Source organism: Orycteropus afer, unplaced genomic scaffold (genome assembly GCF_000298275.1).
Source record: "Orycteropus afer afer isolate SDZICR_OR568_19922 unplaced genomic scaffold, OryAfe1.0 scaffold00305, whole genome shotgun sequence".
Classification (NCBI taxonomy): domain Eukaryota; kingdom Metazoa; phylum Chordata; class Mammalia; order Tubulidentata; family Orycteropodidae; genus Orycteropus; species Orycteropus afer.
In genome coordinates this window covers 2,723,767-2,747,598 of record NW_006921892.1, presented here as the reverse complement: position 1 = coordinate 2,747,598, position 23,832 = coordinate 2,723,767, and the positions used below count along the sequence as shown (strand labels likewise).

At 37.4% G+C, this 23,832-nt stretch overlaps 1 protein-coding gene across 1 annotated transcript in view; it reads left to right on the top strand.

Annotated features, from left to right (window-relative positions):
- RAPGEF2 (Rap guanine nucleotide exchange factor 2) overlaps nucleotides 1-23,832 on the top strand; it is a 412,763-nt gene that overhangs the window by 331,444 nt on the left and 57,487 nt on the right. The window contains exon 8 of the mRNA XM_042782406.1: nucleotides 15,231-15,362. Coding sequence (XP_042638340.1) covers nucleotides 15,231-15,362 — 132 coding nt within the window. The remainder of the gene's footprint in view (nucleotides 1-15,230; nucleotides 15,363-23,832) is intronic.

Here is a 23,832-nt window from a genome sequence, read left to right as displayed (position 1 = left end):
ATATTACCCAATCCTGCGGAGGAGCCTGGCCAGTCTGCAGTGAATACAGAGTAGACTGCAAACAGGTGGTGAAGGTGGCTGAGCCCCGATGAGGCAGCAGGAACCAGGGACCAGGAATCAGGCAGGGGCTTGGAAATCTCTTCTTCCAAAGAGCCTCTTGGCTACCTCTGCAGCCTCTACTAGCTCCAGGTGGCCAGTCTTTATCTGCCCACAGACCTTATAGCCATCTGCCACTGAGGCCCAACTCTGGGGTCAGCAGAGTGAGAAGGCAGAGAGGCCAGGCATAGGGGTCTGCAGAAACCTGAAGTTCAGCTAGGTGATGGTGGGTTTCTGCAGTGGTGAAGATGGGGCTCCTGTCACACCACACACATTCTGAGATCCCCGAAGAGTGTTGAGCAACCAGGGGACACCAGCGTGCAAGGTGGGGCATAGCCCTGACTCTCACATAACACCAATTTTTACTTAACAACCTGGTCTTTGGAATCTAACCATGTTGATAAGTGATAAGAGGGTGTGTAATAGTTCAAACACAATAGAAGTTGGTTTTTTTTTTTCTTTTTGCATGAAATGTGAAACAGGATTGTTGGTTGGTGTTCAGCCCTCCTCTGAGCAGAAGACCGTTTCATTCTGTAGCTCTGTTGTCTTCAACTTTCAACACTAAGTGTTCATTGTCTCCCAGCAGAGACTTCTGTCTTGGTGAAACAGGAAAGATCACGAGGTATCTCATGTGGAAGATTTTTATACACAAGGTGTGGAAGTGGCACATATCACTTCTGTTTTTACATACTCCAAAAGTGAGAACTCAGTTTTATTGACACATTTGTAACTGCAAGGGAGACTCGGAAACGTAGTCTAGCTGTGTGCCCAGAAAAAGGACACTGGGTTGGTGAATAGCTAGCCAGTCTCTGCCATTATATTGTATGGAACCCTAAGTCCATTTGCATTTGGGTGTATGGCAGCTATTTTATAACTTTTAAATAGTTAAAAATTACGTGTTGGTCTGTGTTTTTAATTCAGAGTGAGACTTTCTTCCCAAATTAGCTGTTTATTTTTGCTCAAAAAGAAGGTAGGTTTATAGTCTTCCATGGATCTCATAGGAAACTTTTCCCTTGACTTTAAACACTTATTTCCCTAACACAGTACTCCATTGAGCTTTTTTGCAGCTGTGATAACTAAACACAGTCAGTCCCTTTGGAGCTCATCAGAGTTATTGTCTAATTGGTCATAGAAGCTGTCTTCTGGTATTACCAGCAATTTACCTTTTTCTCCAGGGATTACTGCTTTCATTGCACTAATCCCACTTTGGCCTAGAAAACAAAAGACTGAGAATTCCAGTTTTTGTAACTAAAATATTATCAGTCTTACTGTATGGTTAATCATAATTTCTGCCAAAAAATATTTCATTGGGTTGGTTTTCCTGTTGTAAAATGAAGCTATGGCTATAGTGGTGTAAAGTTTCTTTAGGGTGTTTACAGTTTATATATGGTAGAAAATGAATGCAAAGATTGTGTTAATACACCAAAAAAACTCGCTATCAAGCCTTTTCCAACTCACAACAACCCCCTTTGGGTTTCCGAGGCTATACATCTTCATGGAAGTAGATCGACACATTTTCCTTCCATGGAACAGCTGGTGGGTTTGAACCCCTGACCTACCGGTTAGCAGTCAAGTACCTTATCCACTATGGATATCTGGAGTAATGCTATAGAGTATATAAAAGGTGTTGTTTTGTAGCCTTATTCCTGGGAGCTTTGGACAAGCCACTCAAGCTTTTTGAGCTTCTATTTCTTCAGCAATGAAGTGGGGTGTTTTGTCTCTTTGTAAGTATTAGAACAAACAGATTCTAACACATAACACATTGCCACCAAAATAATGGTAGTGATTATTACTAACAATAAGAAAAAATACACATAGCAGTTTGAGATTTAAAATAAGTGAAACACTACTCAGAAGATGGTTTTAAAAGCTCCTGACTCAGTGCCAATAGATACCATACATTTCATTGAAAGATTCTTGGACTGAATGACCTAGAGATTTTTGTGTTTGTTAACAGGCAATAGGACAATTTATTTGAGCATATATACATGATAATCAATTCCCTCAATAATTCTATGGAAAATTATATTAACACATTTAGATTGTTTGGGTTTAGGTCCCAGATAAATACTGAGTATGAAAAAAAATACAGCTGTTTTTTAGATAATAAACTTCCAGTGGTTCTGACAGTAATTATAGAACTACTATCACTGTGCCAGATGTCTTTCTTTAAGATGATATATTCATTCTATTAGTTTAAACTATATATAGCTAACTAACTGTGTGTGTGTCTGTGTGTCCATACATATGTAAACCAAACCAAACCAAACTCACTGCTGTCGAGTCAAATCCGACTCACAGTGACCCCTCTTTGGATTTCCGAGGTGGTATCTCTAACCTGAGGAGTGGCTGGTGGGTTTGAACCACCCGCCTTCTGGTTAACAGTCACATGCCTTAGGCACTACACCACCTGAGCTCCCACATACATACGTGATACGAATATATATATATATATATATATATGTTTTTTTTCCTTAATAGTCAAATTTTGGGGAAATTAAATGTAAGCGAAGGTTTTACTTTCCCAAAAATTTTGTTGTTGTTAGTTGCCATCAAGTCAAATCTAATATATGCTGACCCTATGTGTACACAGTAGAACTGCTCCAGAAGGTTTTCAAGGCTATAACCTTTCAAAAGCAGAGCACTAAGCGTGTCTTCCAAGGTGCCTCTGGGTGAGTTCAGACAGCCAACTAGTAATCAAGCACTTAACTGTTTGTGCCACTCAGGGAGCTGGAGCCCCAAAATTAACTGTCTGAAAATGAGTCGCATTAATCTCTTACATTATAAAGTTTTTTCTCAGTTACTTTGCCTTTTTAACAAAAAAAAGTACCGTTCAGTAAGGGACATAAATCATAAATGACCTCAAGCATGCTACCTTGGAATGCTTTATAAAGGTTACCTGGTAGAATTGGTAAAAAGGAGTTAAAGAAGTTTTACCATAGATGTAATCACTGTTCCTTGAATTTATGATTTCAGAATTACGGAGTAGATATTACCATAAACATTTTAAAGATTGGTTTAAAAATCAAGTAATAAGTGGTTCTATTCTAAAGAACGTGTGAAGAATAACTTCTAAGTCAAATGAAAAATCAACTTTGCTAATGTTTTATAGTATCATATATGATTCAGAAAAGTAATACATATCAAATGATTTACGAGGAACAAAACAAGTAGCTTTGTGATGTCAAAATCATGGTGTTGGAGATGCAAATGAAAAGTTTGAATAAATTATTTCATGAACGTGAAGGTGAAAAATTATTTTAGACTTTGTTGTTGTTGTTATGTGCCGACGAGTCAAACCCGACTCATAGTGACCCCTCCTTGGGTTTCCGAGGCAGTATCACTACGGAAGTAGGATTGCCCAACGTTCCTTCCGATTTTAGACTAGTATGTTATTTTCTGTGTGCTACTGAAATTTGTATTAGAACCTACATTTATTAATATATTGATATTAGGTTGTATTTGATCATTTCATCAATATCAATAAGAGTTTTTAGGTTGACAAGTAAATAAATGCATTAAAGTTTAGTAATTAAGTTTGTGTGTTCTGGAACCAGACTTCTGGGGTTGGAATCTAATCTCTGTCACATTTTGCTATATAGTCTTGTCAAAGTACTTTAGTTTTCTGTGTCTTTGTTTCCTCCAATTTAAAATTTGGACAATAATACCTATTTTATAAGATTGTTACAAAATTAAATGACCTACAATTGGCATGACATACTACACAAAAACATTAATCCTACTTTGGTGAGTAGTGACTGGGGTCTTAAAAACTTGCAAGTGGCCATCTGGATGCAACAATTTGTCTCTCCTTCTCCGGAGCAGAGAATGAAGAACAACAGAGACACATGGATAGTTAGTCCAGAGGACTAGTGGACGATGTGAAAGTCAGCTTACATGACCATGAGACTAGAAGAACTAGATGATGCTCAGCTACCACTGTCAACCACTCAGAAAGGGATCAGAATAGGAGGTCTTGGGTAGAGTGGGAGAAAATGTGGAACAAAATTCAAAATCACAAAAAAGACCAAACTTACTGGTCTGATAGAGATTGCTGAAACCACTGAGAATATGGTTCCTAGTCGTCCTTTGGGCCTGGAACTGAACTCACTTCGTGGCTTCCATCCAAACAATAGACAGGCATGTAAGGTGAGCATTTATAGCAAGTAGGTGCACTCCTTAGAACAATCAACGATGGAAGATCAGAAGGGCAATATTTTCACAAGGAAATAGGTGTGAGATCAGGAATGCGTAGGAAAGACAGACACAGGGTAACAGTAATCCCAAGAGGAGGTGGGAAGAGAGCTGTTACATTATGGGGATTGTAATCAGTGTCATGAAACAAAATGTCTGTGAACTGCTGTGTGGAAAATGAATTTGTAAACTTTTACTCAAATCATAATTAAAAAAAGAAAGAATTAAATAAGTTATATACATAGTGCTTATAATAGGGCCTGGCACATTAGTAACTGGTATACACTTGATCTTAATTGTCTTCTCTTTGGAAAAATGGGACATAGCCTTACATTTTGGTCTGTGTGGTCTGTAAATAAGAATATACACTTTTCTCCCCTTTCTCATCATGCTAAAAGACTCCACTTTTCTGTTTTTAAGTGGAACTAAAATGGGTTAACTTCTAAATATTTTCTTCAATGTTTAAGATGTAATCCAATATAAAAGGCTGTTTGTTGTAACTAACAATGTTTTGTCAGGCAATTGACGAGTTTCAGTTGTTCCTTTGTCTTTATTTGGGTCGTGGGTGTCTATTTGTGCTGAACTTATCCCCAGTTCATTAATGCAGGAAATAAATTGTAGGTAGATTATAATTTTCCCAACTGGGTTTGTTTTGGTTTTGGTAGCCATGTGTACCTTAGATCTAGAAATGAAGTTAGTGATTCATTTATTTGTTATCAACCATGAAAAACATGAGGATGAATTTTCTGCTTGGGGGAGAGGGCTATGTTACTTCATTTTCAGTAACTGACTCCAACACCTGAAGATTTATATTTGGAAAGAAAGGCATATTCAGGTCTGTAAGTCATATCTTAATATCAAGTCTTTTCTGAGCTTACATTATCATAATATAGGAAAATAGCAAGGAATTTTTAAATTAAACTACCACCCCACTCTTACTACCTGCAATGGTGATTTTTTTGCTCAGACTGTCCCCTGAGCTCAAAGTGCTCAGTATGGCAGGATAGAGGATTGTGTGTGTTTGTAGCATGTGTTTGGATCAAAAACATGACTTTTTTTTTTTTTTTTGCAATCACACATAAGGAAGCTATACATATAAAATACAGTCTACTTAAGTTGTTATTACTTGGAAAGAATTCTAACCTATGATAATGTAAATGTTGATAAAGAAGAGTAATTGGCATATAATCATATTATTACCATGAGGTTATTCACTTTGCAAAAATTAGTACAGTATTCTAAGTAGACAGCTCCACTGTGTATAAAAATTATATATTTAAAATGGAGTTACAAACTTTGGGGGAATATATAAAAATAAACTATATGGTAATGTTAGGTATGACAATGTCAAAAGTAAGTTTTTTAAAATTGTGTTTGTAAAAATACCTGACCTGGGGTAGTAGAGGATTTTGACTAGAAAAATGACAGGGTATGAAAAGGAAGAGAAAGGCATCTACAAGGTAGATAACAGTGATGATTTCATTTAATCATTGTTTTGCTGTAACTTTATTTTACTGAAGAAACTAAGGTGTACAGAAGTTAGTTAATTTACCCAAGGTGATTGATGAGGAGGTAGTTGAATTGCAGATGAACTCATGAGGTTCTTATCTTTCAGCCTGGGCAGGAAGCTGAGAGGAGTGTTAGTTCTTACAAATTGTTAATTTTTTACAAGTTTCATCAGTACATACAAAGCAAATAATTTTTTTTTAGAACTACTGCTGAAAAGCTTAGTCATATCAACATTTAAAAATGTCAACATGCAATCTAATTAGAAATATTATTAGATCTATTTAGTTTCTTATTATCTCATTACACACTTGGACATCTTATTTCTTCCTATATATGTTTATTTATGAGCAAAATAAATTGTACATTGTACAGACAATCTTTTTCTCTGCTTTGTGGATGAAGCAGTCAGGGACAGATGTTGAATCGCTGGCACATTCTAAGGGGTATGAGAGAAGTAAATATTGCTCCTGATGAATAATATTTAGGAGTCCAAATATTTATACTTTCTGATATTTTTAAAGAAATAGTGTGCTTTAAAAAAATAAAAGTTTACCATCCTGTAAAGGGAAGTTTAAAATGTAACTAGCTAGTAAATAATAAAATTCATTGCCATCAATTTGATTCCAACTTACAGCTACCACATAGGGCAGAGTAGAATTGTCCCATAGGGTTTCCAAGGCTGAAAACTTTACAGAAGCAGACTGCCTCATCTTTCTCTTGTGGGAGTGGCTGCAGGGTTCAAACCTGACTTTTTGGTTATCAGCTGAATGTTTTAACCACTGAGCCACTAGAGCACCTTTAACAATTATTACCTGCTGTTCAAGCTGTAAGGAGCCTTGATGGTTTACAGTGTTTACATTGCTTGGCTACAAATTGAAAGGTTGGTGGTTTAAATCCACCAGTGACTCCTTGGATGAAAGATATGTGTGGTAGCTCAGTTTGTATGTCAGCTTGGCTGGGCCTGGTTGAGTGGCTAGGCAGCTGGTGGTAGTTATTCCCCACGATGAGACTGGCAATCAACTCCATGGTGGGATCTACCACAGGCAGCTAAGTACCTGCCTTGGGGATGTGGTCTGCTTCCTGTATATAAGGAGAAGCCTTGGGGATAGTCTGTAGCTTATGGCACATTTGGACCCTGAATGTAGTTGTGTCATTGTTCAGCAGCCTGCTATACTCTGCCAACCTTGGGACTTGGCAATGGACTTAAATTAATGGCCTGCCATGTGGTTTGCTAACATTGAGACTGTGCCTTTTTACTTGTAAGCCTTGGGCTTCTCAGCCTCAACAGCAAGTAGCTGAGTGAAGAAACACCTCTAACTCCAGTGGGCCGGGAGCAGGAGGCAGAGCTGAACCCCAAGGTTGAGGGACTTTCACTCAGCCCCTAGAGCCTGGCACTTTGAACTTGGACTTAAAGCCTCCAAACTGTAAGAGAATAAACTCCTGTTTGTTAAAGTCATTCCATTTGTGGTTTATTCTTGTCTGAGCGGCACTGTTGTTGTTGTTACGTGCCCTCGAGTCGGACCCGACTCATAGCGACTTCTCCTTGGGTTTCTGAGGCAGTATCACTGTGGAAGTAGATTGCCTTCCTTCCGAGTAGTGGCTGGTGGGTTTGAACCACCAGCCTTCTGGTTAGCAGTCAGGTGCCTTAGGCACTAAGCTACCAGAGCTCCCGAGTGGCACTAGGTAACCAGAACAGAATTTGGTACTGAGAGAGTGGAGTGCTGCTCTGACAGATACCTAGAATGTGGAAACAGGAGTGGAGTGTGCCCTTGACCCGAGACCCTGGCAGAGAGACCCTGGCATGAGAGACAGCAGGAGCAGAGCCAAGAGACTGGCAGAGACACCGGCAGGGAGACCAGCATGAAAGACGGTAGTAGCAGAGCCCAGAGACCGGCATTAAACAGAAACAGGCTTACCAGCCCAAGGAAGAGAAAGCTGGTGCCATTAGGTAGGCAGTTTCCTGGTAGAGTAGGTTGTCTTCAGGCATTAATTGGTAAAAGAGACCGGTATGTGATGGAGTAGCATCCGGTCTACGGAGCAAGAAAGCCAACTGCTTTTGGAGCAGGAAGTTTTCTACCGGAGTGGGTAGCCTTTAGCATTAATCAGCAGAAACAGAGACCAAGGAAAAGAAGCAGAGCTGCCTCAGCCTGAAAGGGTAGGACCATGGCCTTTGGGGGTGGAACCACCATAGCCCCCTAGGTTTCAAAGAGCCAGGCCTTCACCAACTTGGTTCTGGAGTGTGGGGCTGTTTGTTCATGTGAGCCAGTGGGATGGAGCCATAGCTGCTGCCCAAGAGTGAGGGGGCGGGGTTGCCATGCCCAAGAGGGAGAGGAATGGGTCCGGCCAGGCCAAGGGGGGGAGGTTGCCACTCAGAGGAGCTAGGGGACTGGAGCCGCCCAGTGAGAGAGATCTGTACAGATGCCACCCAATGAAGATCTGTACAGATGCCAAGTTGACAAGGGGTGGAATTGTGATAGTTCAGTTTGTTATAAATAATGGATTTAAATAATGGCCTGCCGCATGGTTTGGTAACATTGGGACGGTGCCTTTTTACTTCTCAACCTTAGGCTTCTCAGCCTCAGCAGTTAGCAGTTGTCTGAGTGAAGAAATGGCTCTAGCTCCAGTGGGCCAGGAGCAGGAGGCAAAGCTTGACCCCAAGGTTGAGGGGCTTTTACCCAGCCCCTAGAGCCTGACACTTTGAACTTGGACTTAAAGCCTCCAAACTGTAAGAGAATCAACTCCTGTTTGTTAAGGGCATCCCATTTGTGATATATTCTTGTCTGAGCATCACTTGGTAACCAGAACAATATGGCAGTCTGCTTTCATAAAGAACTAGTAGTGCTGGAAAAGAGAGGAAATAGGAAAGAGTGAGAGAATAAGGGAGGGAAGGAAGAAAGAGTAGGGGATGGGAGAAAATAGGAAAGGAAAGGGAAAGAAGAATGGTGTGTCTATGTCCACACATGCTCCTGGGGTAGGAGTAGGGGGTTGCTTTTTAAAACAATGCATCAAATCAATTCAAGTTCTAGAGTGAGAGAAGGATAGAATCTGTAGCTGGATGACTTTGGTCACAAAAGTCTCCTCTGGGAATAGCTCATTAACTAACTCTTAGTACCTAGACTTAGATTCCTGGTACATGAATTTCAGAGCTGGAGACGACCAGTGCCTCACATAGATAATTTATAGCTAAACACTATGTTGTGATTTCTGCATGCCAGGCACTGCTATAAGCACTTTCTATCCATTAATTAATTTATTTAATCCTTATAGGCTTTCAGTAAATGATGAATGTATGGCCTGAGACTGTGTCTCAGAGAGAAATAGGAAACACGTCTAGTAATATAATATGCCTCTGACTCCTGGCAGAGCTTAAAAGCATGAGGAGCATAAAGAAGACTTAAAATTCCCGTGATGATATGGATAAAACAATTTTATTTGGGTGTATCTTAATATGGAGTTAGTTTTTAGTCATTAATTGTGATATTTAATTTAGTCAGTGGTTTAGGCCCACCACCCACTCCACAAGATTGTCTTGTGATTATAGTGCAGTTCTAATCTATCCTATGGTTTGCTGTGAGTTTGAATTGACTCAGTGGCAATGAATTTTTTTTTTTGTTTTGTTTTGTTTTGTTTTTAGTGTTCATCAAGATAAGTTGCTTAGGAGGATTGGCTAGAGTACAACAATAACTCCAAATTTGTGTTCTGTTGTAATTTTTACTTGAAATAAAGGGATTCCATGGTCACGCTAGTTGGAGAATGTATCAGTTAAATAAATTTCAACAGTTCTTTGTGGCTTTTTTTTTTTTTTTAATATTGGATTTCTCACAGACTCTAAGATATAAATACATACTGTGGACCATAAAACTCTCTTTTTCTTACAAACCCTGCTGGAAACAGAATTCCATAGAACGGCTCCCCTATACCTTCTAGTTGGATTGGGAGACTAGTACCACAGAAGCTGGGTTGTATCAATAATTCATTGATTCTCAGGGATATAGGGGGAAGAAGGAGTGCCATTCTAGCCTCTTCTAAATTATGACCAATTTGAGGAATTTTACCTGTTCAACAAAGATTTACTTATTGGTGTCAGATACTTCAGGGTTTTCATACTTACTACGTTTATGTTCAAAGTAGTTTATTAACTTATAATTTTAAATATTAGATTTATTAATAATCATAACTTCAGTTATTTAACTACAGAAAAATAAATGACCCAGTCAGAAAATGGGCAAAGGACTTGAATTGACATTTCACCAAAGAGGATATCAAATGACCACCCAACACATGAAAAGGTTCTCATCATCATTATATACATCAGAGAAGTGCAAATCAAGTCCATAGTGAGATACTATTTCACTTCCACTAGATGGCTAAAATTTTTAAAAAATAGTAAAAGTAGTAATAATAATAATATTTGGCAAGGATGTGGGAAAATTGGAACCCTTATCCATTGATGGTGGAAGTGCAATATGGTATAGCCATTGTGGAAAGCAATGTGGCAGTTCCTCAAAAAACTAAAAATAGGACTACCATGTGACCCAGCAATTCCACTCCTAGGTATATACCCAAAAGACTTGAAAGCAGTGTTCTTTGCACCACTATTCACATAGCCAAAAGGTGGAAACAACCTAAATGGTCATCAACAGATGAATGGATGAACAAAATGACACATGCATACAATGGAATACTACTCAAGTAATAGAAGAAATGAAGTCTTGATAGATGCTGCAGTGTGCATGGAGCTGGAAGATCCTATGCTTGGTGAAATAAGTCAGTCACAAAAGGACAAATATTGTATGACTTCACTTATATAAAAAGACAAGAAAAGGCAAATATATAGAGAGCAAAGTTTATTGGTGGTTACCAGGGGAAGGAGGAAAGGGGAAGTTAACAGTGATGGAAAAATCATCTGATCAGCTGATTATTCTAATTGCTGTCAATAAAGAATATACCTGTAAACAACTGAGTTGGCAAAGTTGTATAAAATATTTACAACAACAAAAAGAGTAGTTGCTGAGGCTGCCTGTTTACAACCAAACACTTCATGGGATTTAGTTTCTTGGTTTGGAAGTTTAGATGCACGGTTTCATGGGATCTCCCAGTTAACTGTCCTAATGATGTATTCAGGCTTCTGTTTGAAATTGTACTTAGCTTATTCACCTTAACATTCCTAGCCCAGAGCAAAGCTGTAGTTGCTGTAGCAGGAGCTCATTAAGCATTTATTAAATGGAATTGAATTTTTAAAAGTGAAAATATTACTTCTTTCTCTTTAGGCAGTCTTTATGGTTCTGAACCTAACACATTCATGTCATTCTGATACTTGTAACTATGAATAGATTGTGGTCTATGAAGACCAGGTCTGTATCTCTTAGAGCTCTCAGTGCTGTCCACACAGTGAATTTTTAGGAAAGATGACTAGTTCATGGAGGCTGAAGAGAAGAGAGTCCTATGAGACTTTAATAAATAGTAGTTTAGTGAGTGAAAATCCATAAGATAGTTATATACTCATTTGACAGAAAAAAATCATATCATATGGCACATAAAACCTGAGTCATGTTTATAAAAGATAATCATAGAAATTATTAGTCTATAATTACATGTATCGATTGATATCTTTTATAATCACCATGCCATAGAGTAATGCTTCCTCAGTTGCATTCTGCAGTTAGTAACTAAATTGAATTGAAATGTAGCTAGGAAGATGAAGGATATTTACCCTGATTTTGAACACATTATTATATCTGGTATCCATTCCTTAGCTGAATGTAAAGGTATAGTCATGAAACTCCTATCTTGAAATTATTCCTGAAGTAATCCTGCAAATATTTCACTAATCTACCTTATAAATAAAATATATAAATTCTGAATGTATTTTTATTTGCTTATAGAGAAATTGTTATTGTCCTAAATTTTATATAGTATTTCACAGCATTTTCAATTATCACTTTTTTTTTTTTTTTTCCTTTATTAGGATTTGGGTGAAGATTTACAGAGTAAATTCACTTTTCATACAGCAGTTCACATATACTTTGTCTCATGTCATTGACCAAAATTTACAATGCAGCAGCTCCCCTCCCACTTCCTCCCCATAGTTACCTCCTCCCAGTGTCCATCCCTTCATACTCTTCTGCACCCTGAGCTATCTCCCTTTGCATAAGCAGCCCTTCCTTCTCCCATGATTGTTCTCTCCAGGGTGTGTGTCTACTTGAGGTAAATGTTTAACTCACATGCCTGTACTTTGTTTGGCTGGAAACCACAGTTGTGGGTTCAATTCCCGACCTGAAGGGCAGCTAGGGGCCATAGTCTCAATGGTTACACCAGGCTCCATTGGACCAGCAAACCTGGTCCCCACCTTCTTTTTTTTTTTTTTTTGCCTCCAAATGATTTTGAGTTTTGTACCACATTGTTCTCCTTCTTCATGCAGGATCTCCTACATCCCTTCGAAGTGGATGGCAGTGGTAGCTGGGCACCATCTAGTTCTTCTGGTCTCATAGTTGTATAGGTTGCAGATCGGATGGTGTACCAGTCGCTAGGACTGATTGTTTCCATTAATTTTGGTTTTCTTCTTTCTTCTTGATGAGGAGAGACCCGTTGTTGCATCTAGATGGCAGCTTCCTAGCTTTTAAGGTCCCAGTCGCTACTCGCCAAAGTAGTAGGTGGAACAATGTTTTGTACAGTATGTTATGCCAATTGAGCTTGATTTCCCTTGTGACTGTGGTCCCAAGCCCGCAGGATCAACTACTCAGTCCCTCTGGGTAGCTGGCTGTGACCAAGTAATGACCATAACCTTGCCCCTTGTCAGCTCAACTATACACCTGGGAATTCTGATCATTCACATGAACTTATAGGCCCATTGTCTGCCAACCCTACATATGATCTTGGATACACTCTCCATTTAGACATACCTAATTGTTTAGCTTGTTCACCCATCTATCCGTCCCTATACCCATGTTTGCTTTCACTGACAACTCAGTACTGTATATGCAAAGGGGTTCATATTTGTTGTCTGTACTGCCCATGTAACTCTCTATGTCTTTCTCATCCTCAATGCTGCCATATTGGTCACTCACATTTGGTACATTGCCCTTCTCTTCACCCAAATCAATATTTATCCTCTTATCTATCTAACAGCATTCCCTCCCCTCCCCTCCTACCCCTGGTAACCAACAAAGAAAATGTCCTCCAATATATAAACCTTTCCTTAACTTTTACAATAACGGACTAATACAATATATGTCCTTTTGTGACTGACTTATTTCGTTCAGCATAATGTCCTCCAAGTTCATCCACGTTATGCGGTGTTTTGCAGATTCTACATTATTCTTTAGCGTTGCATAGTATTCCATTGTGTGAATGTACCAAAGTTTGGTTATCCATTCCTCAGTTGTTGGATATCTAGGTTGTTTCCAAGTTTTGGCTATTGTAAATAGTGCTGCGATGAACATCGGCATGCATAAATCTGTTCTTGTTATGGCTCTCACTTCTTTAGGGTATATATCTAGTAATGGGATGGCTGGGTCAAATGGTATTTGTATTTCCAACTTTTGAAGGAATCGCCATACTGCTTTCCACAATGGTTGTACCATTTTACAGTCCCACCAGCAGTGTATGAGAGTCCCAATCTCTCCACAACCTCGCCAGCATTTGTTATTTTCTGTCTTGTTGAACTTTGCTACTAGTGCTGGAGCAAGATGGTATCTCATTGTTGTTTTGATTTGCATCTCTCTAATAGCTAATGATCGTGAGCATTTCTTCATATGTTTGTTGGCCGCTTGAATATCCTCCTTGGTGAAGTGTCTATTCATGTCTTCTGCCCATTTTTTATCAATTATCACTTTTAAAAAACCACTTTTAGTGAGGTAGGTCATGGTTGCAATTATATATCCCTCATTTAAATAAACATCTGACTTCTTTGGTCTCTCTCAACAGTTGTGCTTTTGTCCATTTATTTGACATCAAATCATATTCCACCTAATAAATTGATGTTTAAATCTTTCCTCTGTACACATTGTCTCTCATGAAGTTAAAAAAATTTCATTTCTGAATAGACTGTATATAAATATTTCTAACTCTTATGTACTTATGGTAGGAAGAAGCATAAACTATACATACAGTCAGATCTGAATGATTTGGGGTTATAAATAAATTTTGCATATTTGGAACTTTGAGGTTTCAAAACCTATTGTCTGATTTTGTCATAAACCTAAATCACCTCACTTTGGCAGCTTATTCTAGGCTATGGAATGGCATTGTTTTTATTGGGAGGGGAGGTAATCGGAGGGTTGAAGGCCAAAGGGGAGAAGGAAATATTGCAAAGGTAAATTCTTACTTAAATATTATTTAAACAGTTGACTGTTTATAGTTATTATTCACTAGCTAAATAGGATCAGTATTTACACAGAAGTGTCCCTATGAGTCAAAATCAACTTGATGGAAATGAGTTTAGCTTTTTTGGTTTATTCAGACAGAAAAGAGAGAATGTTATCAGTGCTATATGACTCCAATTAGAATATATTTTGGAATATAATGTGTATTAGCCAATAGTATAATAAGTATGATTCTCTGGACAGATACAGTGCAGTGCCTTTTTGAATTGGTAATAACTTTTGTAAGAGTGTAGGATTATTAAGGACACTGTTTCTTTAATGCCTCACACACTCACTAACACAAATTAAGAGAAAAAGGACTCTAAACATTTTTTGAATGAAGAAATGTGTGAATGTTTTCTTTCTTAAATACATATTCTCTGATATATAATATGGAAGGTGGGAGGTGAAAGAAGTTTTGAGAGATGCTGTGAATGTGTTTAATAGAGGCTGTTTTTATTTAGGGTTTAAAACATGAACCAGGAGAAAAATTGTATGTAGATGTATGTATATAGGTGTATGTATATAGATAGGTGTATATTATTGTCCATATATTTCTAGATTGTAGGTTCTCTGAAGGCATTCTTTTGTCCACTGCATTTTACCAGTCTCCTCTTGCCCCATATTTAAACATCATTTGGGGTGTAAGAACCTCAAATCTGTTTTCTTGTGTAAATTGTTTATTGCCACAAAGTTCCATTTGTGATTGCTAACAAACAGTAGTAAACTAATTCACACATTGATGTGTAATTTGAAAATTGTAATTCATTGAATTAAATGCTCACCCAAGTAAATGTTAATCACCAAACCCATCTGTTTAAGCATTGAATTTAGTATTAAGGTTTATTGCATGATCATACATAAAATTTTTATTTGTGATCTTGATGAATAGGACAGTGTCTAGTGATTTATGAATATTTAAAATGAAGGATCTTTCCTGATAATTTTTTTTGGGGGGGAGGGGGCAGCATAAATGGTGTGAAATAGAGTGTAAATGATAATTTTAAAATGTCTTCTTAGGGTACTTAATTCAAATTGTAATCCTAGTTTTTCCTGCTCCTTCCATAGCTTCCTGCAGATTTCACAAAACTACACCTTACTGACAGTCTCCACCCACAGGTGACCCACGTTTCTTCTAGCCATTCAGGATGTAGTATTACTAGTGATTCTGGAAGCAGCAGTCTTTCTGATATCTACCAGGTAAGAGGATGTTTTTCCTGGTATTTGTTTCATTTTTATTTATTCCAAGGAGTTTTATGATTCTAAATTGATAAAATCTAAAAATTAAAATATGTGTATGTATGTATATTTTATGTGCATATAAATACATAACACATTAATATTTATGCCTCACATAGACATATAGCATGTTCTAGGTCGCCTTGAGTCAAAATCAACTTGATGGCAATGGTTATGTTTCTGTTGTTGTTGTTGTTGTTGTAGGCCGTTGAGTCGGACCCGACTCGTAGTGACCCCTCCTTGGGTTTCCAAGGCAGTATCACTTCGGAAGTAGATTGCCCAACCTTTCTTCCGAGGAGTGGCTGGTGGGTTTGAAGCCTCCTGGTTAGCAGTCAAGTGTCTTAGGCACTATGCTACCAGAGCTCCCCATATTTCTATTACTGTTTAATTGTACTGGCTCAGTTATTACTAGTCCTCACAACTGTCAGTAGAGTGATTTCAATTCATTTGTAAATCGATTTATGAATCTTTCTTGACTTAAAAAACGGGAAAACTTCAAATTATGCTTTTATAATAAGATGATTATTATTATTAGTCTTGAATATGACAAAATAAAGGAACTATTAAGAGCAGATCACTGAATTGCTTTTCTTATAACTTTATATTACCTATGAATTTGGTTTTGAGTTTAAAATAAATTCTTGAATAGGAAATAAATTGGAACTATGAGATTCCAAAAATGTTTTGAAAACATAATAATTTTAATTGTTAAGGAATAAGTTCATTGTCTTAGATAATGCAAATTTAGGAAAAGTACCTAAAATACAAGAAAAAGGATCCCTTTTTTAGACATTCAAATACGAACATTAATAAAGATGGTTTCAAACAAAAAGGACATTATACGCACTACATAAAAGATAGTTCTTGGCTCCTTAGGAATTGTGACATGAGATGATCATAAACATACCTTTTTTCAGGAAGATCATAGTTATTCAGGATCATTGGTGTGTTCAGGCAGTGCTCAGTGTTTTTGTTGTTTTTTTAAAAATTACTGTAAGTAGTTAAACTATTAGAATATTGTCTCAACAAAACATATTAAGTCTTAAATTTAATAGATATCAGAAAATAAATGTTCTTTTAAAGAGAAGATATTTTAGGTATATACTTTTCTATAATCAAACGTGTTTTAGAGAGCTTCCTGATTAGTAATTTGATATTTTCAGCAGTCTCAAATGCTTTATGTATCTATAGATACATTAATCAATCAGTTTATCTAAAGCTACAGATGTAGTTATTAGAAAATTCTAGAGTGGTTAAGAATCTCTTTATTTTGCAATAAGAAATATAATTATTTAGCTCTTTAAAGTAATGCAAATTTCTGCTTTGAGCCATTAAATATTGTAATTAGCTGTTTAGGTAGTTTTCAGATATTAGAAAGGGAAAAGGCAATGGACCAGGGTCACTTTATGTAACCCTATATACTGCCTATTTCTAGAAGTTGCTTTTTTAAACATTTATTTTAAAAGTCTCTTAACAAAATAATCAGCAATATAAGTAAAAGCTAGGAGCTCTGGTAGCATAGTGCCTAAGGCATTTGACTGCTAGCCAGAAGGCTGGTGGTTCAAACCCATCAGCCACTCCTCGGAAGGAAGATGGGGCAATCTACTTCCGTAGTGATACTGCCTCAGAAACCCAAGCAGGGGTCGCTATGAGTCGGGTCCGACTTGACGGCATGTAACAACAACAACATAAGTAAGTAAAAGCTATGCTTTAGCTTACATTAATTGACATGCCAAGGCAGAGCCCTTGGCCTCTAGACTTTGAGATGATTATACATTTTGAAGATGTGTAATGAGAACACAGTGTGAAATTATAGCAGTTATCACTGCTTTCTTCAAATATCTACAAGCATGAATGGTGCTCCTGGAAAGTAAATTTATGATAGAAATGAAGGAGGTTGGTTATATAATTTATGAAAATATTTTCTGAAGGAGATTAACCCTTATATACAGTTACCTTGCATAAACTGAGATAAGCTCATGAGTAAATTTTGATGGTAATTCTGATACCACCAGCTACCATCAGAATATCTGAGGCTCCATAGTATAGGTGAGAGGTCTTAATTGCTCTGGCATGGAGCTTGCATCTTGCAGTCTGATTTGAGATAGAGATGGAGATGGAGAGACAGCTCCCTGTGTATCATTTTGATTCATTTAGTTGAGTTCTAAGGCTTGTCATTTCAAATGTGATGACAGGCATGTAGCTTATAGATTTACATCCTTCATAAGAAAAAGTCCATAGATGTAGCCTAAGGATGGAGTCATTGGCTAAACTTAACATTTTAATAGGCATTCTCAATAGAACAAAAATTCTTAAGGTCAGTGGAAATCTGACAGATATATCTGGTTCAACTACTGAGCCTTGTACTTGAATCATCTCTGTTTCTTGCGATGAAGTATCTCCTTTGTTCTTGAACAGTTCCACAGATGGAACTTCCATCTGTGGAACTTCCATGGCAGACCGTTTAATCTTTATACAGTTTTCTGACTCAGGAGGGCTTTTCTTAATGGTTGAAAGTTATCAGATTGAAGCAAGTATAAATGATCATGAGATAGACACAGTTAGGTGGTTGAAGTTGTATGCTGTGGGCAAGAAAGGATCAAGTAATGTTGCTGAGAGGATGGGGGACAAGGAATTTGAGAGCAAAGTGGAGTGACTAGCCTTAGGAGAAGGGATAGCTCTTTTGTTGTAATAGGGACAGATTCTGGGGGATTTGGAGTACAGAGTTTGAGACTTGAGTGAGTTCCTACCTGATGGTTTCTATATTCTCTCTGAAGAGTGGAGTTCATTTGTTAAGAGTGAGCAGATTGAAAAGTGGAGAGTTTTAAGGAGAAAGTTTTGAAATAGTAGTTAAAGAGAGTGAAAGAGCAAATTGACCAGAAAAATGGAGACTAAATCGAGGTGGTACCCTCAAAAACATAATTTCCCTTTGCCTTATTAAGTAATGTTTTCTCTGGTGGCACAGTGCATAAGGCATTTGACTGCTAACTGGAAAGCTGGTGGTTCAAACCCACCAGCCACTCCTCAGAAGAAAGATTGGGCAATCTACTTCCATAGAAATATTGCCTTGGAAATCCACATAGGGGTTGCTATGAGTCAAATCAACTCGACAGCAGTGAGTTTGGTCTTTTTTTTTTTTTTTTTGGAAGCACAAAGAAAGCAAAGACTTGGCTTCACTCAGAACTGATGTTTTGCAAAATGAGTGTAATAGAAAGACAGGTGTAGTGACGTGGCAAGCTCTTTCTGGTTGCAGAGCTTTGCTTTTACACTCCTGCCTGGAATGTTTTCTCTTAGCTTAGTCCTTTTCTGCCTTCATTACCAAGTATCACCTCTTCAGAGTTATTCCTTTATTGCTCTGTGTAACATAGGTCTTACATTTTGGTTCCTATCCTTTTAGTACTTTACTCCCCAGACTCTAATTGAAATGATTGTTATTTACTGTGTTCTATGCCCACTAAAACAGCATACCAAGGAAACCAGGGAATGTGCCTTGTCTTCATTTTCTCTCCACATATCCAAATTGTAGACATTCAGTGTAATAATGTAAGATGTCATTTAAATAATAGAGTGGGGAATATAAACTGGTAATGAAGGGAAGTGATGACAAGGGGTGAAGGTCATAGAAGGTGGTAGAGTCTAGAAGACTGAAGGTCCTGATTGAGTTTTAAAAGGCTTATTATGGGAGTAAATGGAAGCAAACTGAAAGAGTAGTTGTTGGTGATAGAAGAATGCCATGATAAAGTCCAGGACAAATCATGTGCCTATTAGAGTTGGTGGTTTAGGTGGCCAGGAAGTGTTGTTTATTGCCTTCAGGTTGGCTCCAATTTATGTCAGAAGCACTGCCCAGCCCTGGGCCATCTTCATGATCATTGGTATGTTCAAGTCTAGTTTTGTATTTTGAGTACCTTCTAACCTAAGGGGCTTATCTTATAACATTACATCAAACAACGTTCTGTGTGATCCATAGAGTTTTCATTGTCTAATTTGTAGAAATAGATCACCAGGCCTTTCTTCCTACTCTTAGTCTAGAAGCTCTCCTGAAACCTGTCCATAATTGGTGACTTTGTTTATACTTGATGTAATAGTGACATAGCTTCCAGCATCACAGCAACACACGAGCCACCACAGTATGACAAACTGACAGAGTATTGGGACTGGAAAGAGTTGTACAAAAATAGGTGGATCAGTAGAACAGAGTTCAAGCAAAATGGAACCTAGGTGTAAGGATATAATATGTAATAGAAGAAACCTCACAAATCAATGAAAAAAGTGATAGATTATGTATTAAATCATCTTTAGAATGGGAAGAATCATTTATAATTTCACTTTATATCAAAATTAAGATAAATTCTACGTAAACTAAAGAGTTTTAAATTCTATGTAAACTAAAGAGTTACGTAATCTACGTAAACCACTCTTAATGGTTTAATAAGTGACTGAAAATTTTTGAATATATAATTAAAAGGTCAGTTAACAAAGATTTGAGGTCAGAATATAACTCATTTTTGCAGTGCCTAAGGCATTTGACTGCTAAGCAGAAGAAGGTTGGTGGTTCAAAGGATTATGAGGCAATCTGCTTTCGTAAAGATTTACCACCTTAGAAACCCAATGGGGGTTGCTATGAGTCGGAATTGACTCGATGGCAGTGAGTTGACTTGATGAAAAATACTCCGTTCCCAATGTAAAATTTTGCAAAGAACAAGTGTTAGGTAATTTACAAAAGAGAAAATGCATATGTCTCTATCTTAAATAAAATACTAAAACATATTAGTAACTTAGTTTATGAGGATTTAGATATGAAACTATTTTGCCTGTAAAATTAGCACAGATTTTCTTACCTATAATTATATTTATATAGCCCCTTTTGTAAATCCTAACAGTATTTAGAAGCCTGGAAAGCACCCTAACACTTTACTTTCAGAGCTAATGTGCCTGTTACATATATATGTATATGTGTGTGTGTATATATATATATGTGTATATGTGTGTGTGTGTGTGTGTGTGTGTATATGTATATATAAAATCAACCAGAAAACCAAACTCATTGCCATTGAGTCGGATCTGACTTATAGCGACCCCTCCTTGGGTGTCTGAGGTGGTAAAGTCTATATTAAAGAAAAAAGCATTGATGTGTAAAATTAAGTATAACAAATTATGTTACACGAACTAGGATTAATACAGGCATTATATTCATTTCCAAATATATTTTTATACTATATATATATATGTATACACACACACATATATAAACTTTGTGGTTGCTATTCACTTTGTTGCTTCACTTCAATTAGCATCAGTATTCTTTTTAAAGCATTCAGTATAATTTTCTAGCCTAAATTTATTTCAGAGCCCAGCATATGTGCTATTTGGGTTAACTGTCTATGTTGGAAATTCTGTACAAAATTTATTTATATCAAGTATAGTTATTAAGCAGCCCTCCTCAAATATGATGATGTATTTTGGGAGCTCTGGTGGCATAGTGCTTCTGCTAACCAGGAGGCTGGCAGTTCAAACCCACCATCCACAACTCGGAAGGAAGGTTGTGCAATCTACTTCTCTCGTGATACTGCCTCAGAAACCCAAGGAGGGGTCACTGTGAGTTGGGTCCGACTCCACGGCACATAACAACAATGTGTGGAATATTTAATAATTAAAAAGTTCCTTTGCGGATGATTTAAAATGTTTAGTGGTAAAACGTGTCATACTTAATTTTTATTTGAGTGAAATTAACACTTAGGGCATTTGATATTTCTTCAGTTTTTTATGTATTGTTATCCTTTAACAAGCAAACTACACCAGCTTAAATAGCTGTATCATAATATTTTCATGTCTGATTAAACAACAGTGCTTTTAGCACTGATCTAAGAATACTATTATTTTCTAATATTGCTCTTTAAATATTAATGTGCAACTAAAACTATGTTAGGCTATACTTGTGAAAGATTAATTTAGTGTAAGAGTTATTAGCCTACCTGAAAAATAAAAGCCTTTCTCCTTCCTTCAGAGACAAGATAACTTATAATATGAAGTATTTCTGTGCATATCTTTATTTAGAATAAAACATTTAGAGACGAACATTAATCTTGGCAGTATTATAGTTTGAAAAAAAGCTAGAAAATGACAAGTATTTTTTTTATGTTTATACACAAATACTGCGTTTTTAATATTTTAAAACTTTTGTAACTTAGGAAAGCAGAAATGTTTTATTAATTTTTTTCTCATGTAAACTATTTTCTTCATGAAAACAGTCTCATGAGAATGCTCGGCATCATGCAAAGTAATTAGTATATTTTTCTTGATCAGATGTGATTTTGGATCCTGGCACAGTTATTCACATTTTTCTTTTCTTTTTTCTTCTCCACCTTTTTTTTTAAACCCTAAACAATTTGTTTAGTTTCCTTGAGTGTTTCTCATCTGTGAAAATAGAGGTAATAATACTAACTTGCCATGTTGATGTGAAGTTTAATCGTTAAGTATTAAAAACATGAAATTCAGTAATGGATGTGTGATAGTCATTTAACACAGGGCCACTGTTTTAATTACCTCTAGGAGCTCTGGTAGCATAGTGGCTAAGACACTTGCCTGCTAACCAGACAGCTGGCGGTTCAAACCCACCAGCCACTCCTCGGAAGGAAGGTTGGGCAATCCTACTTCCGTAGTGATACCGCCTCGGAAACCCAAGGAGGGGTCGCTATGAGTCGGGGCTGACTCGACGGCACATAACAACAACAACAACAACAAGTGTTGCTGTAAGGAGCTCTGGTGGCATAGTGCCTAAGGCATTTGACTGCTAACCAGAATCTTGGCAGTTCAAACCTACCATCCACTCTGTGGAAGGAAGACTAGGCAATCTACTTCTGTAAAGATCGACTGCCTTGGAAACCCAAAGACGGTTGGTCACTATGAGTCTGAATCAACTCGATGGCAGTGAGTTTTGTTCTTTTGGTTTAGTGCTGCTGTAACAGAAGATATACCACAAATGGGATGGTTTTAACAAATAAGAGTTTATTCTTTTACAGTTTTGGAGCCTAGAAGTCCAAGTTCAAAGTGCCAGGCTCTAGGGGCTGGGTGAAAGCCCCACAATCTTGGGCTTCAGCTCTGCCTCTTGCTGCCGTCTACTGAAGCTGGAGGCTTTATTCACTCTGGCAGCTGCTGGCTGATGAAGCTGACAAACTCAAGCTTGACCCAGTCTTCCTTCTGAAGTAAAAAGGCACAGTCCCAATATTACCAAACAACATAGCAGACTACTTGGACAAGTCCAGAGACAGTCCCAAGATCAGCAGGAAACATGGCAGGCTGCTAAATGAAGATTCTGCTACAAGCAGGGTTTAAGCATGTCAAAAGCTACAGACCATTCCTAAAGCTTTTCTTTATATACTGGGAGCAGACCACATCCCTAAGACAGCTATTCAGCTGCTCACAGTAGATTCCACGAAATGAATTTGATTACCAGTCTCACCATGGAGAATAACTAAATCCAGCTGCTTAAAACCATGCCCAGCCAAGTTGACATAGAACCTTAACTACCACAGCCACTATTTTGTAATTATTAGTAAGAGCAGTTGGGCCAAAATTTACTGGCTGTAGTTAGCTTGAGAGAGATTTCTTTACCAGTATGGTAAAGGCAAAGGAGCTCTGGTGGCATAGTGCCTAAGGCATTTGACTGCTAACCAGAAGCTTGGCGGTTCAAACCTACCAGCCACTCCGTGGAAGGAAGACTGGGCAATCTACTTCCATAGAGATTTATCACCTTGGAAGCCCAAAGGGGGTCACTATGAGTCAGAATCTACTTGATGTCAGTGAGTTTGGTTTTTGTGAGGGCTGAGGTGTGTAACAGTTTTATTTATTTATTTATTTATTTATTCATTCATTCAGTAAATTTTGTGAATTTGAATTGTGTGCAAGACTCATTGTTGGGATGGGAAGAGACAGAAAGTGTGCTAGTACCAATACAAAAATATATATCCCCTTGACAAAGGGACTTTTGATCTAGACCTGGACTGGCGTTTTTTTTTTTTTTGGCCTTATTTGATCTACATGTAGTCTTGTAAACAATTAGAAGATATATCTCTAAGTTACAGATGATAATAAAACTGTGCTCATGATAATTAAGTGAGTTGGCTAAAGTCACATAATGGATGGCAGAGGTAGTCATTTGTTTGTTTACCAGCAACTATAAATTCAGTAACTGGTAGGTCCCGGGCATTCCTCTTAGGTTTAGTACTCCTTTCTCCTGTAGACCAGTTGATATTTAACTCCATTCAGTCTCCAACCATCTTGTTGTTCACAAGACAAATGTATTATGAAATTAATAGATTCCTGAAAAGTTGTTTATTGGGTTTTATTTAGAAATGTATTGTTGTTATTGAGTTGCCATCATGTCCATTTTGACTCATGGTAACCCATGTGTGCAGAACAGAACTGTTCATAG